At 40.5% G+C, this 11088-nt stretch overlaps 1 protein-coding gene across 1 annotated transcript; it reads right to left on the bottom strand.

Moving 5' to 3' along the window:
• Positions 1 to 1892: 1892 nt before the first annotated feature.
• On the bottom strand, positions 1893 to 9827 carry LOC102212522 (uncharacterized). Its single transcript, XM_005754659.1, has 2 exons — positions 9255 to 9827; positions 1893 to 3618 (listed from the first exon to the last, which is right to left on the bottom strand). The coding sequence occupies exon 2, from the start codon at positions 3609 to 3611 to the stop codon at positions 2136 to 2138; it is 1476 nt and encodes a 491-aa protein (XP_005754716.1). The 5' UTR covers positions 3612 to 3618; positions 9255 to 9827; the 3' UTR covers positions 1893 to 2135.
• Between the last annotated feature and the right edge of the window lie 1261 nt (positions 9828 to 11088).

Raw genomic sequence — 11088 nt, 5'->3', positions numbered from 1 at the left:
ACCGGCCCTCGAGGCCTTGAATTTGACTCCCCTGCTCTAGAAAATGCCATGCATAGACGTCGTCATCTATTGTATTGGGTCTTGTGATACAACATACATCGTGTTTATTGCTTGAGGGTGTAAACCATCATTATCCTTGCGTCTGTCCAATGCCAGGTATTTCATTTTGTACACAGTCGTGTGTTCTTCCTTCTGACCAGATGCAGCTTTCTGCAATCTTTTCAAAGCTCCTACAAGGAAATTATTCCTTCTAACTAAAAACTATTCTGAAGTATGATCACAAACTCATGTACACAAAGCGTTTTCTAGAAGGCTTTAATCTCCACATTTCAACTTTACTCTCAAAATATTATTTTGAAGTTAATCTAGAAATTTTGAATCTAATCTCATAATGATCAATAATATATATTTTTTCTTAATGTGGTCCTAATATTCCTTTGTAACCCTCGGACCTCTGTGCTCAAACAGCAGGAGGGCCTGAAGTTTAATAATACCATGTAATGTCTTTATGTTTCCCTAAAGAGCATCTGCAACAAATAATAAATAATGTAGATTTTTAATGCAATGCTTTCTCTGTTAGCAGCAAACATTGCAATATTTTTATTGTTCTATAAGCTTTCATATCAGATCCTGAAACAGGACATCTGCTATGTACTTGCACAACTTCTATCAAATTTGCACTAAGTTTGAATTGTGTTTTTATATGTAATCTTTACTCTTGAACCATAAACAGCAGAGTCTGTAGATAAAGAAGTAAAAACTAAAATGTTGGGAACGTGTGTTATAGATTCTCGTGGAGTTTTTTGTTAATCGGTCACATTTATAGTTCACCTTGTAATCGGAAGGTTGCTGGTTCGAGCCCCGGCTCGGACAGTCTCGGTCGTTGTGTCCTTGGGCAAGACGCTTCACCCGTTGCCTACTGGTGGTGGTCAGAGGGCCCGGTGGCGCCAGTGTCCGGCAGCCTCGCCTCTGTCAGTGCGCCCCAGGGTGGCTGTGGCTACAATGTAGCTGCCATCACCAGTGTGTGAATGTGTGTGTGAATGGGTGGATGACTGAATGTAGTGTGAAGCGCTTTGGGGTCCTTAGGGACGAGTAAAGCGCTATATAAATACAGGCCATTTACCATTTTACTTTGATCTGTGACAAACTGACGTGATTTCCACATCTCCTTTATCAGGTTGTGGGACTGTATTTAAATTAATTAAAATCTTATTGTGTATTGTATCCTTTTTACAAAAGTGTTGCATTTTATTGGTATATGCTTTTGATCTTCACAATTTTTTCTTTCTTTTTTTAAAATCACAGTTTGATAACATCTCTGAGAAGGTGGCACTCATAGGGATCATTTTCTGTAGAAGGGTCATATGATGTGAACTCGCAGGGGAAACGCTGGGTTAACTTGATGAGTTGATAACCTTCACTCACTGTGTTTTACACACCACTGTGCAGTTAATCATGAGTTATTATTATATTAAGATATGGGGAACTTCAGGCATTTTTAATTCATGAAACACTCTTAATAAAAGGTAGAGATTCAGTTCAACAGCTAGAACTAGATTAGATGAAAACATTGACAATTTTAATGACCAATAAAAATGCAGCATTAAAGAGGTGAAACGTGTAAGTTTTAGCAGTTTCCCAGAGAACTGTCATGGAGTCTGTTAACTCCAAAAGAATGAATGTTATTTAGACGTTGGTACTGTACTGTTTGTGCAAAACTGGCAGTGAAAAGAGCTGTTGACTGAGCTAAACACCAATTTAATTAACAGTAATAGTGCACAGAAGCATATTATGGACTACTGATGAATGATGTCTGCATCCACTGAGAGATAAATAGAATATGTCCCTGGGTAATATTTCACTGAGAAATGATGGAACAAAAATTTGTTGTTTTTTGTTTTATTTCTTTTTAACATTTTCTTTGTCATAGTGATCTTTAATCATTATCAGGCTTTCATAATCTTTACAATATTTGAATAAGGATCACTTTCTGAAAAGTTTTTCCATTCAATTTGGTATAGAGGTTTGTCTTATAAGAATGCAGTATCATCCAGACATTTGAGGTTGACGCTATGAGCAGCCCTTGTGGCTACTAAGCACAGTGTTCAGGTCCTGTTCATCTGTCAGGTGCTCAGTTAATCAACAGCTGCAGAGCTGCAACTGCAGCAAGCCGGAGATTGGAGGTAGCCCATCATCCTTCTTTTTCTGTAACAGCCAGCATTCCTGACTTGCTGGGAGGGGTTGGGGTTTTGCTGTGAGAGCTTGGCCGCACGGTTTGCTGTCTCCTTGATCTGCAGCTCAAGGTGTTTCTGGATGGCGAGACCCAGCTCCTCAGGGTCCACGGAGGCCCCATAGACCTCCCATGTCATCCCTTCTGCATCCCACTTCACTTCCTTGACTGGGGACTTAGGTGCACCACTTGCTTTTTTGTCTCTGTCGCTGTCAGTCTGGCTAGAAGACATCTTACTCTTGTTAGCTTCTGCCAGATAGATCTGAGGGAACACATGAGAACCGGTGGTCTGATTTGTCTGCACCCCGATATCTCTCAGAACTTTTTGGGCTGTCATAGTTCCCATGTCACGCGTTGTGATTCTTTCTTGGCCAGTTGTCGTACTGCACCAGTCATCTTTACCTAAGTGTTTTTGGGAGCATTGTGGGCCAGTACCAGGTGGCAGTGAACTAATCCAGGAGCAGCTCAGATTGCAGCAACGCAGCAAATGTTTGGCATCTAAGCCAGTCTCACTAACAGAGGAGAAGAGGCGAGGCAGTGTAAGGTGGTTTCCTGCTGAAGAAGGTGGTACTGAAGGCTGGATACTGGAGTCTGCCAGACGTGGCAGCATCTGCGAGGGGGCTGGAATAGGCTGAGGATGGCAGTAGGCAGCAAATGTATCCTCAAAATTGGCATGGTGGATATAGGAGCTGCAACAGTGTGGCTTGTCACATTTAGTGGAAAGAGGGCCGCCTTCTCCTTGACACTGCGCTTTGATATCTGCGTCATCAGATGAGATACAGAGACCTCTCCTCTGAGGATGCTGTAAGCTACAGTCTCCACTGCAAATAGTGGTAACAGTGTTGCACTGATGTAGCTGCATGGGCTGCTTGCAAGCCATCATGGAGTGAGTCTCAGCCTCTTGGACGCTTGCATCTCTGCTGTGGAAAGCAATTTCAGTTTTCGCCAAAGGCAAAGTGTCCGAGTGACTCCTGTGAACAATCAGGGCGGCCAGCTTCACATTCTGCTCTGTTCTGATGGTCTCAGGATAATTAGTGTTTGTATTCACAACTATCTCATCATTGTCTGAAAGTGTTTCTGTCACAACTGGACGAAGTGGGTGATTTGAAGCCATGATGAGCGGGAAGTGTTCAGATGGGCTTTGTTGGTGTTTAGCGGTTTCTGTTGCAGTAGGAGTTGAATGACATTGTTCTTCACAGATTTCACTGGGGGATTTCTCCTGGCAGTTGTAACATGGTCGTTGAGGCAGTCCAGAGGGTGATGTTACTTGTGTAGGTGTCTCTGTGGTGTCAAAGATGGACTGGTTGGAAAAAATAGGCTGCAGTGGAATAGTTCCTCCCATTGGATGCAGCTCTGACATGGGACGCCCTGCCTCTGCCATGGAAGGCCTTTAGGAAGAAATACAACATATTGTGTAGGTGACAGCACAGATACAACAGAGCAGAAAACAGAATAATAAATGTATACTTTAATACTGCATTCATTATTTAATTCAATAGAAATACTAATACTTATTTGTTCACAATAGTGAATTGTGATGTATTTTCCAGCTGACAAGATGAATTTATTGTAATCATTTGCAAAAAATAAGCACAGTCCACAAATGACTGTTTTTAAAATATTTACAGTGCTACATGGTGCTGTAGTAACATAAATCATTACAAATTTTCAGTGTTTACCCAATTTTTAATAAACCACCATGGACTTGTACACTAGAAGGACACTGCATATGTTGAACACAGTTGAAGACGGAGGAAACAGGAGGAAACGAGGAAGACCACAAAAAAGATCCATGGCTGTAGTGAAGGAGGACATGCAAACGGTTGGTGTGCCAGAGAAGAATGGTAAGGATAGGGTGAAAGGAAGGCAGATGACCTGCTGTGGTGACCGTTCTAAGGCTTGCACATGCTATGCTCATTGTGAGCAATCTTTTAACCTCCAACCTGCCACCAGCTAAAGGTTTTTCCAATGTTTCTTTAAACTACTGTAAATCTTGAACAGTTTGTGCAATCTTAAAAATTCCAATGGTTTCTGAAAGGAGCGACTCAGTGCTTTTCATTCATTAAGTCATTAAGGTAATCACAAGCACAGCGCCACAGCAGCATCAGGAAGATGAAGGTCGAAAGAGAGTGCGAAGGAGTTATACAGAAAACTGACATTATGTTTGACATTTTGTTTTTGCTGTGTTTTTCATGTTTCGTGCCAAGTTTTTTGTATTTTTGTTATTTTAAATTTTACTTATCACCTATCAGCAAACGTGCACTGCCCAGCCTTCTTCCAGCACCTGAAAAAGCAGGGATTTGAGGCTTGTAGAACAGTGCAGAATGGGTTGATTATCCACTCAGGAAAATGTTGGATAAAAGTGAGCACCAGCGCTGTGCAGAGATGTTTTAGGGTTAGGGTTAAGTTAAAAAGGAGCACACAGAACCAGGCTGAATAACAACAACCCACATTCATCAAGAATCTAATATGGGATCATATTGGTGACAGCACTTGGAACCATAAGGCAACAGGAAATAAACTAGACTCTGCCTGTGACTCACTCTTTCTCCTTCCATCTCCTCTGATCCATCACTCTCCACTTGCTGTCCATCTGACAACAAGGCACAATTTGCTATTGCACTGATCTATTACTTAATTATCCACACTTAAACTCGTTTCACCTAATCCATGATAAAGTAATGACAGAAGAATGTTATAGAACCAAAGCACTGCAGTTGTGTTTATTATTGTTTTTATAGTTGAGTAATAACTTAAAAAAATCTATACACAAACACACACACGGACATACAGTGAGATTTTATACGTTCTCCACAATACTGTATATACTATAGCCACAATAAAAACTGATCCACAATCTTTTCCTTATTATTTATTCCTAGTGATATAATAATAATAATAATAATAATAATAGCAAAAAAAATTAAGTCATACATATAAAATAATGTATTTATGATAATTCAGTTTGTTTGACTATTCACTCTGTGCAGGCAGAAAACTTATTAAATGTTTAAACTGTAGAAATAGAATCATTTTGCTGCTGTAAAATCAGCATTTTGTCATATTTGAAATATAAATCTAATATATTCTGTTTCTTAATTATTTTCTTTAAAACAGAATCTGTGTGTGTGTGTGTGTGTGTGTGTGTGTTCTTACTATCATAATTATAATGCACATTAGATGCTTATTAGATGCCCCGCGACTGTGTGCTCCACAAATTATTTATGACCAGTGTTGGGTGTAACGCGTTACTGTAATTAAGTTACTTTTCCACTGAAAGAGTAGAGTAACTGATTACTGTTCATTTTTAGGTATTTCAATTACAGTTACTTATAATGTACTTGCGTTACATGGTAAAATAATTAAACTGGCTGAATATTTAATTTCAATCATTTGTCTTCTAAACGTAGAAGTAAACTCTGCCGCTTGAACATGGCTGAGGTGCAGCTGCGCGTCATTTCACACCGGTTTGCTGCACAGTCGTTTTCTACAGCGGAAGCTGTCGGACTGAAGCGAGTGGCTGTTTCATGACATGGACATGTTCCCGTCTCTTCACTTTTCTGAAACGAGCAGACAAGAACATTACAGTAATATGTAAAAACTATGGGCTGCTGTTCATAGCACGAGTCATCTACTGAAGCGCCTGACACGGAGCATAGACGAACACTTCTGAGCGATCCTTGTTCATCATCCATGGATAACACCGCGGCACCTCCCGCTAGGCAGCAAAACCTGATTTTACTTCAGCAGCGCAGAAAGCGTCTGAAGGTGAGCTTAAAAACGACTGCAGGCTACACTGTGGAAGAGATGCTGCCGCTGCGTACTGCAGAGTCTCCGTCTTTATTCATTATTTAAAGAGTTTAATTTCTATCGTCTGCCACTCGAGGTTTAGATGGATTCTAAGAAGTATTTGGTTAAATTACTTATTTAGTAATTAAGTTACTTTTCTGACACAGTAATTAGATAAGTATTTGAAATACAATATTGACTAAGTAATTAGTAATGAATTACTTTTTCAAAGTAACTTACCCAACACTGGTTATAACTATAGAATAAATAGTGTTTCTCGCTCATTTCTCATATCTAGTGGTATTTTCACATACAAGCTTGGAATATTTCCTCATTAGAGAAATTAGTTTTCATCCCCTAAAGCTAGACTTGGTAACCTGGGAGGGATTGCCAAGGCAACTGCCTCTGGCCACTTTTGCCACTGCCTGCCACAAAGTAATAGACCACCCCAAATCTTCCTTAGATTAGATCCACAAGGCAGGCTCCCAGTATTTCTGCTCTGTGTGAGGTTACTTGGTTATATTATCTCCATAACGGTCATCTGCACTCATGTATATATCATGTATATATCTATCCACTTAGCACTTTTAATTCTTATTCTTATTTTTATATTTTTATGACAGTATGTTTGCACTGAAGCACCGCAGCAATTTCCTAATGTTGTAAACCTGCTCAACATCTGGCAATAAAACCCTTTCTGATTCTGATTCTGATCTGATGAGAACCATTCATCAATCCAGCCACCTTTCAGAAAAGCTATTTTCTGCTGCTTGACCAGCAAACTGACAGCTTCACTTTCACACTCAGCTCTCGCTTCACTACAGTGTAGAGCCTGATCATCGAGCTCCCTCCCTAGAACCGGCTCCAGGATAGGGCCTCATCCTCCCTTTAACCCTAACCAGTTGCAGCAGATGGCCACCGATTCTTAAGTCTGGTTCTGCCTGATGTTTCTTCCTGTGAAAAGCAAGGGGGGTCATCTGACTGTTGGACGTTTTTCTGTTTTCACGCTATTATTGTGCGACCTTTCCCCCCTTAAATAGTTTAGAAATTCAATTCAGTTTAATTGAATAAACCCTATTTGGGCAGGATAGACTGGTCCCTTGATTCAATTCTTTTTATAGGTGTCGGGTGAAGCGCTCCGTCTTATCCAGGACACAGAACTGTAAAATAATCACTTTAGGGCTAAAAAAATGTTGAATAAACAGAAAGCGTATTAACACTGGCACCTTGAATGTCTTTCCAAGTCATTCCAGCCAACTTTCACCCTTGAGTATAGAGCAATAAATAATATAAAACCATAAATTTTGTTTGTACACACCCAGTCAAAAGTTTGGACACACCTTCCTGTTTAATAGTTCTTGACTTTCAATACTTGTGAGCCTGTCAGGGTTCATTGGTGGAATTTCTTGCCTTCTTAATGGAGTCGGGACCATGAGTTGTGTTGTGTAGAAGTCAGGTTGGTAAACAGCTGACAGCCCTATTTGACGGTTGTTAGAATTAATATTTTGGCAAGAACTGCAAAAACCATCAAGTGCTATGAAGAAACCGACTCACACAAGGACGCCCCGGGAATGGAAGAGCAAGAGTCACCTCTGCTGCTGAGGATAATTCATACAAGTCACCAGCCTTTGTGTTTAGTTGGACCTTCATTTATTTTTCAACAGCACAATGACCCCAAACACACCTCCAGGCTGTGTGAGGGCTATTTTTCCAACAAGGAGAGTGGAGTGCTGCGGCAGATGGCTTGGCCTCCACAGTCACCTGACCTAAACTTAGTAGAGATGGTTTGGGATGAGATGGAGCGCAGAGTGAAGGCAAAAGGACCAACAAGTGCTCAGCATCTCTGAACTCCTTCAAGACTGCTGGAAAACCATTTCAGGTGACGACCTTATGAAGCTCATGGAGAGAGGGCCATTGAATGAGAAGGCGTGTCCACATTTTTGACTTGTAGTGTAAATCTACTGGTGATGGATACACCAAGAGGGTTGTCTTTTATCTCTTATTGTTCTCCATATATAGGTTCAGAAAGGTTTGGTGTTTGAAGGCAAATTCATAATAATAAAAACCGTAAAAAATGAATAAAAACCGGAGAATTTGTCCTTGGTTACTTCCTGCCTCTGCTTTCATCCTTTCTCTCTATCCAAAGACCTGCGGCATTCAGCTCTGTGCAAGGTGAGCCTCTTCATTAGTTTATGGTGGTGTTTTTAATTTGTTATATTGTACATCTTGTTGAGGGAGTTCATGTTCTGCTGCTATTTGTGGATGATATCTACTCTGCAGTGCATGGTATCTGTACAGATCTGTGAGAATTCTCCAGATCAATGTAACGTGAAAGCCCTCGTATCCATATTTATGCAAACATATGGAACATTTAAAGGACACATGCATAATCACTCTATCATTCAGCTAAATGGCTGTTGTTTTTTAAAAAATAGGAGTTTTCTACTCTGCTGGAGGACTCGAAGCACTTTATGGAGCCTGCTTCGTTCTCCCATTCATATAAACATTTTTCTACACCTGCTTTCTATCCAACATTAACACTGATGAACACATTGGAGAACAACATGGAGGTCATATTGTTTTGTATTATTATAGAATTTGGCAATCAACTTTGCCTGTATAAAAGTCACTGCACACCACTGAGATTCAGACATTTCAAGCACGTCCTCTGTAGCTGTTACAGGCTCAACTTCACTGGCTCTTTGCCGCTTACACAAAATCAAGGTGTAAGGTGAGGTTACAATGCTAGTGAACGACAACCCCATTTTTATTCCACTTCTATACTTCTTTTTAACTCACTATTCTGCCTTAAATAGTGAACTATTATTTTAAAATAGTAGCAGCTTTATTTTTGTCTCAGTAATAGCTGACTGGATCTCTTTAATATGAGAACGTGTTTTTTTAAAGCACTGTAATACAAGTCACAGGAACCCTACTGTCAGCGGTGGTACAGATTTAGATTGTTCCAATTATAGCCCATGGGAAATTTTCAGATATTGGCTAATTCAAAGAAAAAGAAGTAGAACACATCAGGCTGCTGGAATTACTCTAGTGAACTGAACCACCTGGAACCAGATCGGATCCTTTTGCACACCCTTGTCTCTATTGGAAACAGAATCATGAAGATGATGCACAGACAGACGTGGTAAGAAGTGCATACATGTAGAACCCATTCATACAGCAGTGCCTGTATCAGAAGAAAAGATGGTTAGGTCCTTTTCTTCAACCAGCTTACCTTTACAGTGATCTACTTGCTGCTGACACTGTCCTCTTCCTTTTGTGTGTTGGGTGATGGTTGCAGTTCCTTAGAAAGCTCTCCTCCTCATATCCACAGGTGACCCCTTTCCCTCTCTCTGTGTAACTCCACTTCATTCACGCACATCCGATCCTTTTCTTCTCCTTTTTTCCTCAGCAGCTCCCAGCTGTGCACAAAATGGAGGAGACCTCGAGATAATCCCCCCTTGCATCTGATTAGAAATGCCAGGATGCAATCTTCAAATCTCGTGTTTTGTAATGGCGAGTCAGCCTGCTTTGTAGTTGCCTTATCCGGCTATAGAAGGAGATGGGTGGAGGGGGAGGGGGAATGATGGGAGGAGATAGTCAGGCAGCTGGCGTGTTTGCCCCTCCACCTGGGAAGCAGGGCTGACGTATGAATGAATGTGTACACGACAGAGAAATAAAGACAACAGGCTGTCTGTCCTTGTCCATCTCAGCGTTTACACTTTCTTTTCTTCTTCTGCGTAGTTCCACTCTGACCTCAGGTAGTGCTTCAGTCTCAAACTCTGTTTTTCCTCTTCTTATTTCTTGCTCTACCTCGCTGCCGCTCTGCCACCCAACACCAACCCACTCTTCAGCACTTTCTCTGTTGCTATGGAAACTGCAATACTCTTTTTTTCCCACGTAGGAATGACACAACTAAAACCAATCAGCTGGGGACTTTTAATGTGTATGACCGACTCTGTCATTCAACTCACTGATTTGTATTTTCATTTCTGACAGAAAACATGAAAAGAGCACACCTATGATAATTAACATATAACTAACTATATCTATATATTTGTCATTTATATTTGTGTCATCTGGCTTTATAAATAATATATAAATAAAGCTCTGTATCACCTGCATAGCAATTCAAATTTTGACTAGGTCTCATTTTTAAAACAATTTCTGCTTAATTCAGAAAGTTAAAGCCACGACTGTATAGGACATCTCAGACGCAAAGACGTGCCATAATAAAACACAACAAAGATGAGAAAGGAGGTCCCTGAACTGGTTGGCAGCTAAAATCTTCCCCAACGTTGCTGGAAGGTGGCCAAACTGCAGAATTCATCTTCCTGCAAGAAAAGGAAAAGATTCTGCTTTTAAAACGGAAGGAAATGGTTTCTTCAGCTAAAAAAAGAAAGAAAAAGAAATAGATATTTTTATGCAACAGTGGGTCTGTCTGTGTGTGTAAGGGCTGGGTGGGTGGTGGATGACAGCTGTGCAAAGATTAAGGCTTAGATATTCTCGGAGCAGCTCTGTGTTTCTGTTATACGACTGCTGATTGCATTTGCCAAATGTATTAAAGTATATCTCTTTATATCTGCAGTTTGTGTGTTAGAACTTGCAGTTATTTTGAAGCAGTCTTATTTCTTCCACTTTCTTTTGTTATGTCCAAGTCTCACTTTGTGCTCACTGCTGCCTCTGACTCAGATTCCAGACAGGTTCTGCTTCAGGCTTTGCTGCAATGTGGGCTGTTCATGTAGCAACCATCACTCGCAATATGACAGGATTATTAAGATAAGATAAAATAAGATAGAACTTTATTAATCCCTCGGGTGGGTTCCTCTGGGAAATTCGATTTCCAAAAAACAAAAAGCACAGCACCGACAGAAGTTACAGTTACAGAATATTTTTTTATATATACATATACACACACACACACACACACACACACACACACACACACACACACACACACACACACACACACACACACCCTTTTACTTTACTAAGTACATCCACTTCTGTGGTCTTCTGGACCTGTTGGCAGCGAGTTCCTTTTTTAACAATGAGTTTGGCATTCTTGC

Source organism: Pundamilia nyererei, unplaced genomic scaffold (assembly GCF_000239375.1).
Source record: "Pundamilia nyererei isolate P.nyererei 1_Seehausen unplaced genomic scaffold, PunNye1.0 scaffold00621, whole genome shotgun sequence".
Classification (NCBI taxonomy): Eukaryota; Metazoa; Chordata; class Actinopteri; order Cichliformes; family Cichlidae; genus Pundamilia; species Pundamilia nyererei.
The sequence above is the reverse complement of the archived record's forward strand: the minus strand, read 5'-3'. Positions and strand labels throughout refer to the sequence as shown.

Coding starts and splice junctions, on each gene's coding strand:
- LOC102212522 (XM_005754659.1), bottom strand. CDS start 3,611: ATGGCAGAGGCAGGGCGTCCCATGTCAGAGCTGCATCCAATGGGAGGA.